The 20,251-nt window shown below is 38.3% G+C and overlaps 1 protein-coding gene across 5 annotated transcripts; it reads right to left on the bottom strand.

The window, feature by feature from the left end:
* Positions 1-824: 824 nt before the first annotated feature.
* septin6 (septin 6) lies at positions 825-19,978 on the bottom strand. Of its 5 annotated transcripts, none has more exons than XM_039664654.2 (11): positions 19,857-19,978; positions 18,068-18,182; positions 16,783-16,978; positions 14,289-14,475; positions 12,414-12,575; positions 11,131-11,227; positions 7,527-7,695; positions 7,257-7,389; positions 6,827-7,017; positions 4,402-4,447; positions 3,588-3,730 (listed from the first exon to the last, which is right to left on the bottom strand). In XM_039664654.2, exons 1-10 carry the CDS (start codon positions 19,899-19,901, stop codon positions 4,444-4,446), a joined length of 1,299 nt encoding a protein of 432 aa, XP_039520588.1. In that variant the 5' UTR covers positions 19,902-19,978; the 3' UTR covers positions 3,588-3,730; positions 4,402-4,443. The 5 variants fall into 5 exon arrangements, 4 of the variants coding, with proteins under 4 accessions (XP_039520587.1, XP_039520586.1, XP_039520588.1 ...); XR_005621777.2 differs by lacking the exon at positions 4,402-4,447 and adding an exon at positions 5,817-5,871 and having other exon boundaries at positions 3,598-3,730; XM_039664653.2 differs by lacking the exons at positions 3,588-3,730; positions 4,402-4,447 and adding an exon at positions 825-967.
* Positions 19,979-20,251: the final 273 nt, after the last annotated feature.

The raw sequence follows: 20,251 nt of genomic DNA, 5'->3' as shown, positions 1-20,251 counted from the left end.
GGTCCAAAGAAAGAAGCATTTGAAGTGTAAATCTCTATTCAAAGAATAAGTCCATATATAATCAAAATATATTCAGGACATGCAAAAGAACAGAAGATAAAGAATATAAAAGTGGCACTGAATGTGACCTACATGGTATTCAATAGGTGTTCCATTACTCCCTAAGATTTTAAATAAAATAATTAGAACTATATTGCTGTGAGTGTTTAAGACTAGAAATGTGTCCTGTAAAATGTAAAGGGGATTACAAAACATACAATACAAACCTCTCCGATTTTGCTCGTGCTTCCAGATAAAGATTCTCATTAAATTACAGTTAAATCTCTCTCACTTAACACATTTGCCTGCCTTAACAACCAGGAACTTTCGGGCCCATTTTCTTTGGATTTTCTCAATATTCACAGCCAGCGAGTCGAAATGCTAAAGCCTTATTAAAGATATTCTTACTCAACTTAAATAATTCACACCCTAAATTAAGCATAGTGTTTGCAAATAAGTTAGAATCCATTCGCTCCTCACAGTTAGCACTGTGTTAAGGTTGATGAGTACATGCAGGTTTATTCACGAACACATATCCATAAAATAAACTAAACAGTTTAATCGAACAAGGCAATATCATAGATGTGAAATGCTAAACTGAACTCACTCCAAAAGCATTGCTTTAGTTAACAGCCTTTCTATCAGAGCTTTGGCTCTGGTGTCGCCAGCAAAAGATGTCTAATGAGGGACTGCTTGGCATGCCCTAATTAGAAAACAGCGCTAATATTCGTTGAAAAAATACCATGTTAAGCCCACATAAGGCCATGTTCAACAGGGCACACAGCATGAAATTTTAAAAATGAAAAAAACAAAAACATTCAAACAAGGCTGACGGAGTGAAAAAGACAGGAAGAAGAGTGGACGCTTAGTTCTCGTGGAAGCTGCAATCCCCTCTTCCAACGGGTGGCCAAGACAGAGTTAAAAGAAGCTAGAGGAAGAGAGGAGACAAACGCAGATTAGAGAAAGTATCAGGAGGGCATTGAACTGGGCATCAGTGCCAGTGGGAAGACAAGTTTACATCAGTCAATTGGAGATGGGCACTCAGATTTTTCTTTTGCCAGGCAAAAGCATGAAGCATTGGGAATGTGGGCGGATAGGAACACCATCCTTCTGCCCTGCTTCAAATGCACTGTGCATCTTCACAAGTTGCTCTTAAACATGCATGGATTTGTTCAATGCAACATTGCTTTCAGCTTGCATTCTTAAAGTGGTCCATTTGTTGTCAAGAGTAACCCAATCTAAAAAAAATTAAAGAATAAAACAGCTTAACTGGGACAGTGATTATGATTGCATTTTTCCTCCCCACATCTCTGAAGAGGCAAACAATCTTAAGCATATTAGTGACACAACACATACACCGCAAATAAGCACAGCCTTCAGCAAAGGTAAGTGTTTTGGTATCACAATAAATATAAATGTTAGCAAAAGCTGCAGAAAGAGCACAAAGTGAAAACACAAGAGGTGATCTGTAAGAAACACAGAGGGCCGGGTCCGCACTGCCTCGGGGTACCGGTTAACCAAAGAGTCTGGGCCTGGTCCCTTATCAAAGCCATACTACTCAGTGCAGAGCCAGGGATTACTGCAAAGGAAAGTAAATACACACACAACAGTGAGCAGGGAGACTGGAGGGAGCAAGAGAGTTAATAAAGTGCTAAATACCAATCGCATCAATACCACCTGTTGAAAGGTCAGCATCCAAATACCATCCATAACAAAGCATTGTTTGGTTCACTTCGACTTGGCTGAACAGTCTGGTATGTTTAATTTTAGCTTTGAAAACATAATTCGCAACTTGCTTAAGAGACTGAAAATAAAAGCATCATTTTCTGCAGTGAGACAGATATAAATGGATTAAAATGACTACATTTTCCTACTTTATTGTCAAAAGGATCTTTTAATAAAGTTCGGTTAACATTGACTTGTGGCAGTGATCAGTCAGCTCTTCATTTGAGAATACAGGCCACAAATCTGTGGAGTATTCAGATGTAGGACTAAGCAGGTCTTATTATTATATGTGCTCAGTTAAGCATAAAGGTATAGTAAATTGCTTTAAAGTCCAGCAATTCTCCAAACTGCCTATTGAATTCAATGCAGATGATAACGAGGCTGTGAGGGCACAATCTTTACAATGGCACATACTGTATAAATGTCCTAGATCACTAGGTCCCTATAGGTCCCAGAACTTTTATAGAATGGGCTTTATGCACAGCTGCACTACTTCCTGAACTTAAGCCAGCTCCTTGTTTCCTGTCTGCCATTATTGGCCAAATTGATTAATTCAGGTGTGTTTGATCTCAGTAGTCATGGCAACAATAATCAGACACACCTGAATTAATCAATGTGGCCAATAATGGCAGACAGGAAACAAGGAGCTGGCTTAAGTTCAGGAAGTAGTGCAGCTGTGCATAAAGCCCATTGTCTACTGAAGGCTTTTTTTTTTTTTTTAGAAAAACGTTGTGTCAGCTGAACAATCAGATCACCACCCTGACTAAGGTCTATAAATTGAGGAATCGGGATTTTCCATTACTGTTTCCACCAAAAAAAGAACTGGTTCGGAACTGGTGCTGGTTCAACTTGTTGGCTTGTTTTCCCACTGACTAAAGAGCCCAGCGAACGATGTTGTTATGTCACTGTGTATATTGCCATACGTCTTGGCTTTACCATTCCCATCTTATTGTTGGTCAGAATAACCAGCCCCTGACATAAGCATGACATGGTAAAAGAACAGTTCTAGTCCAGCAAAGAGTTGGTGCCGCTTTGGAACCAATTTTCCTGGCCGAGAACCGGTTCTTTGACTGTCGAAACAAAGAACTGGTTTGCGAACCGGCTCTTTAAAAATGGTTTGGTGGAAAATCAAACACTGGCCATGTCACCCCCAGTACATAAACAGTAACACTTGCATGAATAATGCAAAATTAATTGTTTGATAGCCATACACAATGATTTTCCACAGTTTTAAGCTTTATGAAAGAAGCTTTATTGGTCCCCTTGTAATTGATATTTAATGATTAGTAAGTGAATTTTTTATTTTTATTTTAATTTTGTGAAAAATAAAATGTCACAAAAATAAAGAACTATAAAAAGCTGCTTACATTTGTATGAAATGTGCCAATATGAAGTTTTTCTAAACTAATACAAGCATAAGAATGACAGGTTTATGAAAAAACAACAACATTGAGATATGATCTGCATAACATGCATGAGCTAAAATGAGACAAAACACCACTCCACTACTCATGTACCTAAATTCTATTAGAAAACTGTAAAAATGCTTTAAAGCTCAACGACTGAACTGAAAGCAGCTCATTTATCTTCCTATTATAGAACCAATGAAATGGTACTGACAGTGAAATCCAATTTGTCTCATTTTAACCTGTGTGCTCACTACTGCAACAGTAGCCCCTCATGTTAAAGTTGATTCATACATTAATCATGCAAAACAAAGCAATATCATTATGAGATCATAACACAGCAAGTAAAACAAAGAAGAACAAATGGAATTTTAAAAATGTAAAAAAAAGGATTCCAATTCACAGTTAATATCCCTCCTCAGCTATGTTATGCGTGAAACTGGGGGGATGTGGGGCGGGAGAGAGGGGGGAGGGAACGGGAACAGCATGGCTCAGGAACACTGAGGGGGGAGAGCTCATTCACTGCGGGCAGGGGGAGCACTTTCTACAGGAATCCTGAACTGGAAATGAGAGAGAAGGAAGGTTATTGTTCCCTACAGGTTAGACACTTTTGTATTCACACAAAAATAAAAAATAAAAAGATCCAAAATGTTAGTCGTGCATCTGTTAAAACACTTGAAAGCAGTTGCAGGGGGTGTATGTGGTAAGGCTTAGAATTGTTCTCTCTTTGTGCTGGATAAAATGAATTACATTATCTCTTCTGTGGGTTATTTGCATAAATAGGACATCCCAACATTAATGTGTGTTAATTAACTATTACTAATAGGTATGTGGCAAGGGATAGCTCAAGCTTTCGGCCAAGTGTAGGACTAGTGTGGCCCAGCTGTAGGAGCCGAGCCATTAAAGGCTCTTTTGTGCGAGTCTGTGGAAGAGCAGTGTGGAGTGAAAACAACAGCAGATTGTTATGGATTCAGATGGCAGATGGCTGCACATCACATAGCGAGAGCAATAAACTCTCGCCTGACGCTGGTGACACAACATCCCCTGCTGCTACCATAGACATTTTTCACATTGCCAGTGTTTAAGGCTTAAGCATGAACAGGAAATGTAATTACTACTGCAGTGCTTTGACACCGCAGTGTAACTGTCCATCATCATTACACATTTTTGTAATTTAGTCCCATCGTGCAAGCGAGGGTTTGTGTCTTAAGAGATACCATGAAAGCCTTACCAGCATAAGGTGACTCATGCAGGACGGGGAGCAGGTGAGGAGTTAACTGGAAAACAGCATGGATGAGACGTACATGACACGTGTACAAACTAAACAAGACACCTTACATGCAACATCAAAATGAATATTGTACATGCCCTGCCCCACATGAGCACTGAGGAAAACTGTAACATTTTCTCTGGCTATCTTATAAATCTAGGAATAAATATCACCCACTGAATAATGGAAAAGAAAGTGGTAAGAAACTGTTCAATCTCAAGTGTTGGATTTGGATAAAGGTTGCAGGTCCGATTCTCAATACACTGATTTCACGCAGCCGTTATTTTAAAATCGAAAGTGAGGCTCTGGTGGAAAGAAAACCGGAAGTGCCGCCTGTAATCACGGGAGAGTCGTGAATGCGATTTTTGTTGCGTATTGTTGTGTTTAATGTAGAAATGAGTTATTCCAGAACTGTACATACTTCATGGCGCTTTTCCACTGCATGGTTCAGAACAGCTCGCTTTAAATGATACCACCTCTGTTGAGGTTCCAAGTGTACCGTACTGATACTAAAATGTGACGTGAACACACTGCAGGTGACAGATTGGTCAGACAGAATCGTCACTACCATTGTCATTGTATTTGTGAGACATCAAACCCTCTAGATTTAAATAGCCAGTAACAGCCACCGCTGTAGCACCTGTTTTAAAAACTACTTGATTGAATTGCTTGAAGAAAAAAGAAAGAAAAACAGTGGACGGTATAATGGTCAAACTTTAATCCCATCCACTTTGAAGCGGTACTAACTGCAGTGGAAAAGCGAAGCGAGCCGCACCATACCAGCAGTGGAAAAGTGCCATTAGACTATATAAAGTAAGATTCATTTGTAAATATATATACATACACTGTGTATATTTATATATAAAATTCAGAACGTAAAAAAAGCAGCAGGAATGAACTATATACATATCCTATATTGGATATTAACATCAATAGTGTAAATCACGGCAACAGCTTCAGGTTGGTAGTCCAAGCCTTGCTTTCGATTTAAAAATGGTGGCTGCGTGAAATCAGTGTATACCAGCAGGAAATTGAGCAAGGTACCTAACCCTGAACACCTCGCTCCCTGCGTGGAACAGCAAAATGGCTGCCCACTGCTCAAGGTGTGTGTATGTTCACTACTCACTGCTCCTAATGAGTGTGCACTAACTTGGATGGGTTACCATACTTGGCCTTCACATGTCTATTTCACTTTACTTTCTTGCACTTTATACATTGCAAAACTGCTTCCTTGGTATCTCATTGCTGTGAAGTGTAGCATACGTTTTTAAAGCAGTGGTCTGCTGCCTCATGAGCGCATACAAGAAGCTTAAGGGGGAAAAACAGTTAAAAATAAAAGCAGAAATTGATCTAAAAAAAAAAAAAAAAAGGTAAACCTCGTCACTGAAAGTGTCGTCTTCCCATAGTATTCAGGTGAATGCAGCAAATCAGCTTGAATACACAACCATGGTTGATTACCAGCATTGTTGAAGCAATTTATTTGAGATCTAATTACTAGTACGCTTTTCAGATTGAATGTGCGTGACCCTTTGATTAAAAGTGAAAAATATTTATATATTTTTTTTTTTAAATGTTCATAATCTAATCATTTTACAAGCCATGATAATTATAGTCACAATTACATATAATTATAAAGAAAATTTAATTATTATAACTATATAGAATTGTCCAACATGTTCTATTAATACAGGACTTATCTTACACATCAGACTGTGTGATGTTAAGAGGTCACTATTAAAGTATGGTCTAGTTTCCATTATGCAAAATCAAACGAAAACTACAAATGTATTGTATGTAATTGCACAAAAATACGAGAAGCTTCACTACAGTTCAAAAGTTTGGGGTCGGAACATTTTTAAAAGTCTCTTATGCCCACAATGGCTGCTTTAATCTAATCAAAAATAGAGCAAAAACAGTAATATTTTGAAATGGGATTACAAATTAAAATAACTTTTTAACTTAATATATTTTAAAATGTAATTTATTCCTGTAAAGGCAAATCATTACTCCAGTCTGAACACAAGATCAAACAATTTATTGTTTCAAATAGAAATCTGTTGTAAAATTAAAATTGTGTAAAATTAAAATTTTTAATCAATTAAATGCATCCTTGCTAAAAGTATTTCTTTCTTTTAAAGAAAGAAAAATCTTACTGACCTTAAACTTCTGAACAGTAGTGTATATGTTCAAACGAGACCTTTCAATTTTCAGACATACTCTCAACACCATCCATTTGAATTTATGGTAATGATCTAAATTGAACATTCCCTGCAATCTTACCGGGCGGTCAGTGAAATGCACACACAATCTCCTGCATCGTGATCGTCTGGGGTCTTGGGGAGGGAAGGTGGTGAGGGTTAGGAACCACGTGGAGGTCAATACTTACTTTTTCCTCTCTTTATCCTTCTTGAGTGTGGCGGAGCTCCCTGCCTGCTGGGCCTGTGAGTGCAGCAGCTCAGCAGCCGTCTTCTTCTGCTTGAAGCCGTTCAGCTCATCATCGAGAGACTTCTTCTTGTCCTCTAGTTTCTTCTTCTCATCCTGGTGAAGCTTCTTGAGACGGTCAAACTTTTCATGAAGCTGTGATGTGAACACAGTCAGTATGTGAGCGGTTACAGAACAAAGCTTTACATCTACTGTAAATAGTCCAATTTATAGGACTAAACACTAAAACACTTTTTTAAAAATACCGTTTAGTTGTATTCTATAAATCATCCCAGACATACAGCTACATGTATCGTCAGCTTTCGGTAACACTTTTGAGACCTTTATGACAACATTTCTACAAAATTACAGACTACACATGCAAACAAACGAACCTCTTTTTCTGCCTCTTTCAGCTCTGCTTCCTTCTCTTTGACTCTCTGGACAAACATCTGCCTCATCTCTTCCTCTTTCTTCTGCAGCTCCCCCATGAACTCATTCCTCTTGGCCTCGTATGTTTCCTGGAGGCTAAAGACAGCAAACCAGAGGCAAAAAGACATTTTAACATTAATTTACACCTGTAAATGCAGACAATAAATCTTTTTGCGATAAGTTGTGACGGAGAACTTTCTCCATATTGTTGGTGTGACTGTGACCCTCTTCACCTGAAGGGTTTGCTGTCGGGGTCAGTGTCTTTGAATCCCATCTCCTCCAGCTTGCAGCGGCGGTATAGCTCATAGTGGCGAGTGTGAGTCTGCTCTCTCAGGTCCTCCATGTTGACCCTGATCAGCATCTCTCGCAGCTTCACAAAATCACAGTGATTCTCATTCTCCACTGGAAAACACATGATATTTAATGGAAAATGAGCACTAAACCAATATCTTATTTCAACATGAGAAGAAAAGAGAAGAAAATAACTTCCTCCAGGGCATGCCACACACACATTAATTACTACATTCCCTTTAAGGGTGGAGTTAGTCGAAAAGTTAAAGACCTGGGTAGTTTATGGAAAATCTTCAGATGGGTAGATGACATGACATACAGTAGCAAATAACAGTGGTATATGTAAAACTATTATAATTATTCTTATAGGTGTATTCAGGAGCTTTAGAACCTTTACACTTAACTGTATATTTTTATTTAACAAAAAAAATCTTGTCACTGCAAGACTGTAAAAAAACAACAAAAGGTGATCAAAAAATAATGCTTCAAAGAAATGGTGACCAGTTCCAGAACTTAAAATAAGGTAAAATTTCCTAAAATACATGAATGTGACTTTTGATGACATTCTTTCATTTATACCACCGAAACAAGGAATCCTTTCAGAAGAACAGACATGACCTATTAACAGTCATTTCGTATAACTTTGATCAGCAATACTAGAGTCAAGTATTACTGACACAACAACATTCCCCGCAGCGGTTATTGTACTTGTAATAACATTTATTTTCATTTGATGAAAAAAATCATGAGTGCTGCTTGTCTGTGCAAAACTATGCGACAAGAATGTTCTGGGTGGTTGCCAGGCTATTGTTATGTGTGGTTGCTAGGTGAATGCTTACTGGCTGGTTAAAAGGGCTCATCCCCAAGTATCTTTGATCATTTAGTCTCTAGTAATGGCTTGGGCCCTTCGTTCAACTTAAGTCTAAAGGATTAATTTTTTACCAGCTCCCTACTTTTTCATAGAAATGAACCCATTTCTGCATGGTTTTAAGCAGCGGTGCATGAAAACACACATCACACACACACATATTCCTCAGTGAGTTCAGCCTTGCAGCAAGCTAAATTAAGACCACGTGTGCTGCCCTGCAGCTTCATGTGCCGAGAGAGAGAGAGATTCAGAGTGATGTCACAGACCGCCTGAAGACAATCACAGCACTGCTGCTCTAATGTTACACTTCAAATCACTGCATGCATACAACACACATTAATAAAAACTGACAGGACAAATTGTGAATGAAGTGAACTGGACTTGCACAGCTTATTGAACATGACTAATGAACATTATTGTACTGTAGATCCTAATTTTTTCATTAAAAGGCAAAAGGGGATTGCAACTTGTATATGTACTTGTGTCAAATCATATTAGAAAGATTTCTAAAGGATCATGATGTGACCCTGAAAACTGAAGTGATGATGGTGCTAAAAATTTAGCTTTGACATCACAGGAAATATTATATTTTCAAATATATTACAATAAAAAACGGTTTTAAATTGTAATATTTCACAATATTACGTTTTTTTCTTGATTTTGGATTAAATAAATGCAGACTTGGTGAGCAGAGAATTTGTAAAGGAGAAAAGGTGCCAGTGCTCCACGTATTTTACTTATTTATGAAGGCTATATCTTTAAAACCAAGCATATCTGCTGACTATTGATTTTCTCCTTGATTCTTCTAACTCAAAAGTTAAGTGTAATTGATGATATTGCTCCTATGAAAGTCAGGAAGAATAGCGGTAGACAAAAAGCACCTTGGAGAAACTCACACACTACAGCCGTGCAAAATATTAAAAGACAATGTAGAAGAGCAGAGCGCATGTGGAGGAAGATAAAAGTCAATTAATTTCTACAAAGACAGCATCTATCCTTTTCATATGGAAATAGGCAAAGCTAGACAGACTTTCTTCTCAAATATTATAAACAGCAACTTAAACAACACGCTCTCTTTTTGCTACTGACAAACCCTCCAAGCCAGATTCACAGTAAAATGCTCTCAGAAAGCAAGTGCAGTGAGTTTCTCTGAGAAAATCAATTTTATTTATTTATTTAGAAAAGGGACAGTGTCCATTAATAAACATTCTTAAATGTAAATGTACCCAAATAAGCCCGAAGGCTAGTTTTACAATAACAAGTTGCTCTGGGGTCTGACAGATCAGGCCACAACCTGAGAAAGTACTTACTATGTCAGTTTTCGTAGAAAAAGGCAAAATTTTTGAAGAAACCTTAAAACATCATGAATCTGCTTCCTTCAATCAGCTGGCCAAATTCTTAAGCTTGAATGGATACTTTGACTATTTTCAATCTGGTTTCCGATCACATCACAGCGCTCAAATATAATAAACAATATTCGCTTAAATACAGATACAGGCAAATTATCAGTGCTGGTACTACTCGACCTCAGTGCTGCATTTGACACTATTGATCACGACATACTTCTGGACAGGCTGGAATACTAGGTGGGGCTTTCTGGGATAGTCCTAATATGGTTCAGGTCATACTTAGAAGGAAGAGGTCATCTTGCGAGTATAGGAGACCATAAGTCTGAATGGACATCCTTGACTTGCGGAGGCCCTCAAGGCTCAATTCTTGCACAACTCCTGAGTCCTGTTCATTACCGGCCTTCCTAAAGACCATAAGACAGTTGCAGCTCATACAGAACGCTGTTGCCAGGATTCTGAGCAGGACCAGAAAATATGAACATATCACACCACCAGTCCTCAGGTCTTTACACTGGCTCCCAGTTAATTTTAGGATTGATTTTAAAGTATTACTAATATATAAATCCTTCAATGGGCTAGGACCTCAATATATTGCAGATATGCTCACTGAATATAAAACTAACAGATCTCTCAGATCATTAGGATCACATCAGCTAGAAATACCAGGGGTTCACTCTAAGCACAGAGAGTCTGTATCGGCTATTATGTCAGCCGCAGCTGGAGCCAGCTTCCAGAGGAGATCGGATGTGCTCCGACAGTCAAACTCAAAACACATCTGTTTATGGGCATTAACTGAATGAGCACTGTGCCACTGTTCGTCCGACTGTTTTTAATGTACGTTAGTTTTATTTTTTATTCTAAACCGTTTTAATTATTCTTAATTGTTTTGATTATTTTAATTTCTTCTATGCAAAGCACTTTGAATTACCATTGTGCATGAAATGTGCTATTTAAATAAACTTGCATTGCCTACTGCCTTTCACATCACTCCTCAGGATAGTCATCAATGAGGGGTTTTGGGATTGCGAGTGTTATTATAGTACTATCAACTAATCAGCACTGTACTGATGTCATTTTTCAATGGCTCCACAGTGGTTAGTCACATGGACAATTACAGCTCAGTTTTCTCGTTTTGACAGCCCTAAAACATTAGTATTCTGCCCTCCTGTGAAAAAAAAAATGCAAGAAAGAAAGAGAAAGAGTGTCCAGACACAACGCAGCAGAAAGGGAGGGACAGGATGGGTTTGGATGTCCTGAACAAAGAGGCCATGGGCAAACAGAGGGAAGAGCTCAGTGTCATTTCCTTTGGAAGACGTGACCAGAACTTACCCTGGACGGTTCCCCAGGGGTACTGGCGTGCTCGCACCATCTTGTTCCCAATCTTCACTTCCTCAGTGCTTCCCACTACTGCAAAAGGCAAATGACCCTGCAGAGAAAAAAAAAATCCCACAAACAAATAATTTAGCAGAAATACTGCAGTCTATTTTAAATTTTTACTGTAACAGACAAGATGACAAATTTAAATCTACACTAGTGCATGTAATTTTTTGCATTTTTTCAAATAAATACTGTTCTTTTCAGGATTCTTTGACAAACAGAAATCACAGCAGGACAACTCAACTTTACAGCTTTACTCAACATTTACAAACAATTATTCTTAAGCACCAAATCAGCATATTAGAATGATTTCTGAAGGATCATGTGACACGAAAGACAAACAGTAATGTAACTTGATGCACTCATCTGTCTTGGTCTAACGTACTATGAACACAATGAAGCACTTTACTGAAGCACTACGTCTCACAGTAGTGAAGACCTCACAAAGAAATCACCTTGTTAAGATGATATTTACAAGACAAGAACCACCTTTACAACCATTGTGAAAGATATGAGGGCACATCCCACTAGAACAGAGTTCTGCATTTCTGTATTTCCAATGGTTAACCAGTACTGGAGGTTACCACAGTAACGTTGCAGGCACAGGCTGGTGAAAGTGACATTCATTCATTGGATGTCACGTTACTATGCTCTATGTTGTTGGGAGAGTACATTGATGAAGAATGCCTCTCCTTTTGTGGTCTTTTCCTACGAGCAAACACAGGCAAGGAAGCTGGACACCATATGGACTCTTTCGCACTTAAACTGCTAAACTGTGATGTGAAATGCAGACTGGGTGAGCGCTGAAGTATCAAATATGGCTGTTGTCTCCAAGCAAAACAGGACATACTACATTTGTGACTGACTATGTAATAGAATTTCAAGTGGAAGAGGAACACATCATTCTTAATCTTGTTTATCCAATTACATAATACCAACATACTGTAGATAAGTATATTTTGTTCTCTTATATAGCACATACAAACTAGATTTTAGACAAAAACATAGCAGCAAACCTTTTCTCATCTATTAGCATGATTTTAGGTATCACTCATATACGAAACACACACAATGAGGAATGAGTTACACACCAAAATTTTAATACTTAGGAGTTATGTGTCTGTAGAATAATTATATTCATTACACAACACTTTAAAAGCACATCTTGTTAAGTGCATGTAACAACAGAAATGATTACAAATATGAATGATGTTCAAGCTCATCAAGCTCCTTACATTCATGGTTGAGTTGATCTCTGCCACAGTCTCATCGTCGGTGGGAAACTGGTAGATCTGGACACCATTGCTAACCAACTCACTTGTAATCTTGATTTTGAACTTTGCCAGTTCACTCTTTGAGATGGCATCTGATTTGGCAATGATAGGGATGATATTCACCTGTATATAAGAGGAGAAAGATTATTTTTAAGCATTTAGAAATAGACAGAAATCAGAAATTAAATCTATTAATACTAATTAAGATGAAGACATCAACCAGACACAGCAATGGACAGATGATTTCTGAGCATGCTGATATTTAAAACCTAACATGGCTATCATGAGTAAATATTTTCCCTTCAGAAAGTCAACTTCTCAGGCAGTAAGTTATTACTAAATCTGGATGCAAGCAACTCAAAGCAACCTCAGTCAAAAGCAGAACATCTGGCTGAGTCCAGATAAATATAGACACTGAGATTCTCTCATGTCTTTTATGCCTCAGCAACCTGAAAAAATAGCAGACATTACAGAAAAAGGCTGAATTCACTTTATTCTCTATATGCAGATGCTGCTACAGTGCAGACACTTGAAACGACACAAATAGATTATCCTCTTTTAACATCAAGGAGAAGCTAATGTGATTAAAATTAACTAGAAGCCTGTGAAAGCTTGCATAAACCTGTCTGCTCACATCGCAATATGCCTTCAAACTAGGGCTGTAAAACAGCGAGCCAGCAATACGATATTTGTCAAAACCTCAAAGTTCTGCGCTACAATTACAATTCGATTAATATTTCTGTCTGTATTTGTATGTTCAAGCACCAAAGAAGTGAAAGAGAACTCGCTCTCTGTGCGCAATACAGATGTGGGTGCACAGAAAACTTCACAGTTTTTGTCTTATTTGTAAAATAACCACTCTTGAAAAATATATGGGTGTAGTTTTTTACAAATTGCATCAATAGATCGTATCGTTTGTCATTTGATCAATGTATTGATCAGACACCCCTCTTCACTCGTGACTGTGTGTTAAACAAATGCACATATAGAGTGCTCTGATCCCACTCACTAAATTTTTACACTCCTGCCACCCACATAACCATCTTAGTACTATTCTCAGTAGCCTGGCCACTAGCTTAAAGGGATACTCAACCATTTTTTTTTCATATTAAACTATGTTTTTCCCTTAACTAAGACGAGTTTATGCATACCTCTCTCGTCTCAGTGCTTGCACTCAATCGTGCACGCAGAGAGATGAAATCGAATGCAGTACAACACAGCTGACCTTCACTGAATCCATCTACACAGCTCCAATGACATTAAACATGGCATAGCCATCAGCTGAATGCTTAATAACCCACACCTCTTAAACCAAACTGCTCTGTACAGTGAAACAGTAAATAATGCTAAGACACATACAGTATATAGCAGACATTAGTTTCATTTAATGAGTTTTTTTTTTACTTAATTTTGTAAACATTATTATTACTATTAGTCAAAATATATAACATTGATTTTTTTCAAGAATATTTTATAAATGACAGTCATGTAGTAATGCATTTTTAATAGTCCATCCACACCATTAAAGGAGTAGTTCACTTTAAAATGAAAATTACCCCATGATTTACTCACTCTCAAACTATCCTAGGTGTATATGAATTTCTTCTTTCAGACGAATACAATCGGAGTTATATTAATAAATATTTTGGCTCTTCCAAGAAGAAAGTCATATACACCTGGCTTGGGGGCGAGTATATCATGGGGTAATTTTCATTTTAAAGTGAACCACTTCTTTAAATACTGTACTGCTAAGATTTGTCTAACATTGACCATAGAATCATATTGGTCAGTCCCGATTGTAATCAAACATTTGTTAAAAATAAATGCATCACCAACCTTACTGTCTAACTTCTTCATAGTAACCAGGTCAAGTGACTTTAGCGAGTGTCCAGTGGGAGCGATGAAATACAGACAGGCGTGGATCCGTGTATCATGATAACTGTGTAGGGTGCGTTTAATCTTCAGTTCCTCTTGAAGGTACGCTTCAAACTGAGCATCGATGAACTCCACAATAGACTTGTAACTGCAAGTTGAACAATGAAAGAGGTGGAAATATTGTATTGTATAGTAATAATAATGATGTAAAAAAAATTGTAAAAAACAAATGTGTAAGAGTATGTTATTGGTTATATGACATGTTATAGCCAGCAAGTGGAAAACTGCTGCACACGAAACTGAAAGTTTGGCTTCGCAGACACTTATCACACAATCATCGTTGTTAAAGGGGTAATATGATGGGATTTATTGTTTTCCTTTTTCTTTAGCATGTTATTTACCTCTTTGTGCATGTACACTCATCTAAAGGATTATTAGGAACACCATAATAATACTGTGTTTGACCCCCATTCGCCTTCAAAACTGCCTTAATTCTATGTGGCATTGATTCAACAAGGTGCTGAAAGCATTCTTTAGAAATGTTGGCCCATATTGATAGGATAGCATCTTGCAGTTGATGGAGATTTGTGGCATGCACATCCAGGGCGCAAAGCTCCCATTCCACCACATCCCAAAGATGATCTATTGGGTTGAGATCTGGTGACTGTGGGAGCCATTTTAGTACAGTAAACTCATTGTCATGTTCAAGAAACCAATTTGAAATGATTCAAGCTTTGAAACATGGTGCATTATCCTACTGGAAGTAGCCATCAGAGGATGAGTACATGGTGGCCATAAAGGGATTGACATGGTCAGAAACAATGCTCAGGTAGGGCATAGTATTTAAATGATGCCCAATTGGCACTAAGGGGCCTAAAGTGTGCCAAGAAAAAATAAAATTATCCCCCACACCTTTACACCACCAGAAAACATCCCTCATTACACCACCACCACCACCAGCTTGCACAGTGGGAACAAGGCATTATGGATCCATGTTCTCATTCTGTTTACGCCAAATTCTGACTTTACCATCTGAACGTCTCAACAAAAATTGAGACTCATCAGACCAGGCAACATTTTTCCAGTCTTCAACTGTCCAATTTTGTTGAGCTCTTGCAATTGTAGCCTCTTTTTCCTATTTGTAGTGGAGATGAGTGATACCCGGTGGGGTCTTCTGCTGTTGTAGCCCATCCGCCTCAAGGTTGTGCGTGTTGTGGCTTCACAAATGCTTTGCTGCATACCTCGGTTGTAACGAGTGTTTATTTCAGTCAAAGTTGCTCTTCTATCAGCTTGAATCAGTCGGCCCATTCTCCTCTGACCTCTAGCATCAACGAGGCATTTTCGCCCACAGGACTGCCACATACTGGATGTTTTTCCCTTTTCACACAATTCTTTGTAAACCCTAGAAATGGTTGTGCGTGAAAATCCCAGTAACTGAGCAGACTGTGAAATACTCAACACCAACAACCATGACACACTCAAAATTACTTAAATCACCTTTCTTTCTCATTCCGACATTCAGTTTGGAGTTCAGGAGATTGTCTTGAACAGGACCACACCCCTAAATGCATTGAAGCAACTGTCATGTGATTTGTTGATAGATAAATGCATTAATGAGAAATCGAACAGGTGTTCCTAATAATCCTTTAGGTGAGTGTATAAGATCTGCAGATTTACAAAGCTCAAAGCGGCAACCCGAAAGTCCCCGATATTCTTTGTAAAATTTAGTATGTTGGGGAGTTTCAGAACACTGGCCAAATGTATACGCAAAGAAAGAAGGCAGAACTTCTTTTCACGTTGTATTATAATTTTTTATAATATTTATTTATTTATTTATAATAGTGTTTTTCGTTGCTAAAGCCACTTTGTTTGGCCTTCCAAAAGAGGACACTAATAGAAAACAGTAGTTAAGTTTTATTTACAACACTACAACCAAAATATTTGATTATGTGCTGCACATTTTTAGTAGGACTGCTTCCAGAACCTGGGAGAGTACAAGGCTGGTTGTGCACAGAGGCTGATTCTAAAAAGTTTTGTTTTCATATTTTAATAATTTGCTGCTACTGACTATTCAAACGTAACTTTTGCGCAGTATAGAGTAGCACTGTTACGATCACAAATTACAGACATGGTTTTTTGTTTGTGTTCTCAAAACCGTGTAAAACTAAAACCAAACGTAAACCTGATGCCATTCTCCTATTGTGGTCTTTGCTGCAATTGTTGAGGTGAACTTTGTTAAATTTGCACATAGCATGAGAATTATAGATTGGATTTACATTTTGCAGATACACATTTATGTGGCAGAACATGGAACAGCTTTAACAAATCAGAAAGCTATCCGATGAGTAAAAATGCATAAAGTGACCAGGTGTAAATATTGACCTGATTTTGTCTCTGGTTAAAACAACTAAAGAATCGTTTCACTTAAACATATTTGGTCACAAGCAGATCTCACCTATCCTCTTTGTTGATCTGATCTCCAAAACCTACAGTGTTGACCATAGTGAGCTTGAGGCGAACGTTGCTCTCCTGCAGCTCATAAGTGTTGGACTTGAGCTGCACTCCAGGCTGATTGTGCTGTGTGGGTTCACCCTCAAATTTGGTGTTGAACAAGGTGTCCATGAGGGTGGACTTTCCCAAACCCGTCTCCCCTGCAACAAAAGCACAACAATAAGCTACCACCACCATAAGCTTCATTATCTAAGATAAAATAGAACCCATACACATATTCCTCAAATAATTAAACATAATTTGCAATGTAATAGTTGTTGTCTCTGGCTGCATATTAAAATGGAATATAGAAGGATAATGAATTCAGCTTTAATACAGAAGTGCATGATTTAGCTGATGCATACACTTCTGTGTGTCTAAAAGCCATGCAGCAATCCTGGCTATTCTTGCTCTCCTGACAACCACAAGCAGAGTAGAAATGGACATCATGCAACACCACCAGAATGTTAATTATATGGATGGCTCACATTTGCCATTTCTTCATAAACTCAGCCCGCAGATCCCATTCCCACAGGACCCTGTAAAGCTTTCACTACAGCCATGGGCAAAAAGCCTTGCCTGATGCCTAAAAATAAAGCAGCAATTCCCCAATCAGATTAAATGCTGATGAGCAGTGGCTATTAAAAGGTAAGGAGTGAGAACTTTCTAGTGAGTTTTGTGATCGCATCCTTAGAGCTTTAGCAGAAATGGGATAAAAGCCCTGGCTGGTGCCCTGAACTTTAGGGGATGCTAACAAAGAATCTGAAACAATGCCTCTGTGCTCTGTATATAAATTTTTCAAAAGGTGAAGTGAATAACAAAAGCATGAAGACTTCATAGTACCAGAAGCACAAGGATTTAGCTTGAACTTAATTTGGTTAATTGGCAAATGGCCTCTTATTGAGTGACAATCATATGCGTTCTTCACAGTTTGCTACTGACTCTGTCAGTAAAATATACCTCCATAACATGCATAAATCCATAATGTAAAAAATATTTCCCCTGTTTTTATTAATTGTTTTAGAGGGATGGTTAGTTAACATTTCTAACCTCCAATCAGCACATGAAATCAGGATAAGAATAAAATCAAATATCAAGTTCCCGCAACTGCTCTCCATCAGTGCACCAGTATTTAGTAAGTGGGTCACAGGACAGAATCAGTACGCGTTCACAAAGGGGTGTGACATACACAGAAGCAAATGGTTATTTCGCCCCAAGGAAAAAAAGGAGCTCCGACAAAACGCACTCACCCACGCAGAGGATATTAAAGCAGAAGCCATGGTTGACGGACTTGTTGACCAGCTGGTCCGGCATGCTGTCGAAGCCAACATGACCAGAGAGTGGGACGGCACGTGCACCCTCTCCCTAATACAAGATCAAATGAAAGCAAATCATAAATGAAGCAAGCAAGACCAGTTTCAACAATGCATACTATAGGGTTCCTCACTGTCAGCAATGGAAAGACTTTGTAAGCTAAGCGCTTAGATTCATGAGAGCGCAAAAATGAAACATTGTCAATTTAGTATGTAAAGGTACACAACATGCACCTCATTTCAAACACAGAACCTAGGTAAGACCTTTGACAAAGTGTAATACTATAGTGTAGCTCTCAAAGGTTCAGCTCTGTGCACTTCCTCTTTCCTGTCTGATCTCAACTGTTGAAACCACATTCAGGCAAACACACACGTAAACCATTTGCAGTCGCCGTTATCAAGTAATACATGTTGTAAATAACGCAACAAAAACGTCACATCTCGGCCATATTAGTCTTCACTCTTCAGCATTTCCTCTACCATTGTTCAGACAGGTCTGCCACCTGGCCTGCAGAAGCTCTGGCAGGAAAAGCTGTCTGCCCACATTTTACAGCATATCCTTTAGTGTGTGGGTGTTTGCAAATGTGTGACCTGTGCGATGAGCAGAATGAACATGCCAAATAATTGATTTCTGTTAAATTAACAAAAATGACAACGAACATTCAGTCAGCACAGGTCTAATGTAATAAAGATCCATTATCTAAATGGAAACATTTCATTAAGTTAAACTGCAATGAAAGGCAATAAAAAGCACATCCTTTTTAGTGAGAACCAATCAAAGCAGATGATCAGTTCTGTTAGGAGGATTACTGTGGAATCATTAGCAACAAAATGCACATTTCATTAAATACAAAACAGGCAACTATGAGCAGCCAGGCTGTGAGAGCATCTTATTGACGGAGCAAACAGTTACAATCTGACCCACATGTGCAACATTCCAAGACCAGACAACTGTAAGGAGTCCAAGGGGGGGTCATCATGACTGCAACACCCCACTGTAACCAGAAAATACTGGTTCAAACCCCTGGTTTGAATAGTAAAGACTGATTTGAACGTCATTTTTTACAACTAACAGATTTTGAGCTCGGTCTCGAGGCTGCTACCTCATGTGACTATATGTTACTCTCATTAGAGACGTCCGAGTGAAAGGTAACGTTACATAAGCTGCTAAAAAATAAAATTCAATTGTTTTGTATGTCAGTTTTTTGACACGAATGTACGAAATACTTCATAATAGACAACGCCCAGCGAGCATAAGGATGCTAATGCAATTAAACATAACGGTAACGTTACTAGACGCGCTCCAATTATTTAACAACACAATGACACTCGAGAATGCGACGATTTTTTTTTTAATCGTTGCGTATGATAATTCATCAGTCGTAGTCACTTCAAAACCGTGATGTTCGCCCGTTATTGTTGGCCCTCAACATCAAGCCATTTCCCCCAAAACAGCTGCGTGGAGATTGAAGTGCTATAATTTAAAATATGCACACACACAAAACGTGCTAACTTACTATATTTTAATCATTTAACCGAACAACACTTGCTGTTTTAAATAACGCCACTGTGCAATTGATTGGTTTGTTGGGCTATCACGTTCACGAATAAATGAATACCGGAAGCTGTTTGGTTATACTGTGTCACACCTTCCAAAATAACTAGTATAAATTAGTCTACTAGTAAGTATACGTAGTTATGTAAACCGATAAAACAGAGCACTTACCGCTTGTCGCGCTATCTCAGTGGCCGCCATGGTTCTCTCCTGCATCAACCCGAACCCTTCCTTCACAGGAAACCGCAGCAGAGTGAAGCTACAGCGACCAACTCAGATACGACGGACTGTACCATTGCTGACTAAAGCCATAGCGCCTTCTGTTATTTTTATTATAGCGGAATTTTTAATTGGAATAATTTAGAAATTAACTCATCCAGAATATACATAGTTTAATTAATACAGCACTGAGAAAACTCTTGAAAATAAAAACATTGAGCCAAAACATGACCCCCATTTTATTAAATGGTATAGTCTTCTTCGTCTTCTGTTCAACAGCTCTACGCATGTTTCCACACCACAGGTCTAACAAACTATAGTAAAGGATGCAGAGTGGCAATTTTTTA

Source organism: Pimephales promelas, chromosome 9, assembly GCF_988280905.1.
Source record: "Pimephales promelas chromosome 9, fPimPro1.hap1.1, whole genome shotgun sequence".
NCBI lineage: Eukaryota > Metazoa > Chordata > Actinopteri > Cypriniformes > Leuciscidae > Pimephales > Pimephales promelas.
The sequence above is the reverse complement of the archived record's forward strand: the minus strand, read 5'-3'. Positions and strand labels throughout refer to the sequence as shown.

Excerpts from the sequence above, each read along its gene's own strand:
- septin6 (XM_039664652.2), bottom strand. The coding sequence starts at position 19,901 with ATGCAGGAGAGAACCATGGCGGCCACTGAGATAGCGCGACAAGCG. Across the intron at positions 18,183-19,856 it reads CTGAGATAGCGCGACAAGCG|GGAGAGGGTGCACGTGCCGT; the intron begins GTAAGTGCTCTG and ends ATCTTGTATTAG. Across the intron at positions 7,018-7,256 it reads TGAAAGAGGCAGAAAAAGAG|CTTCATGAAAAGTTTGACCG; the intron begins GTTCGTTTGTTT and ends TTCACATCACAG.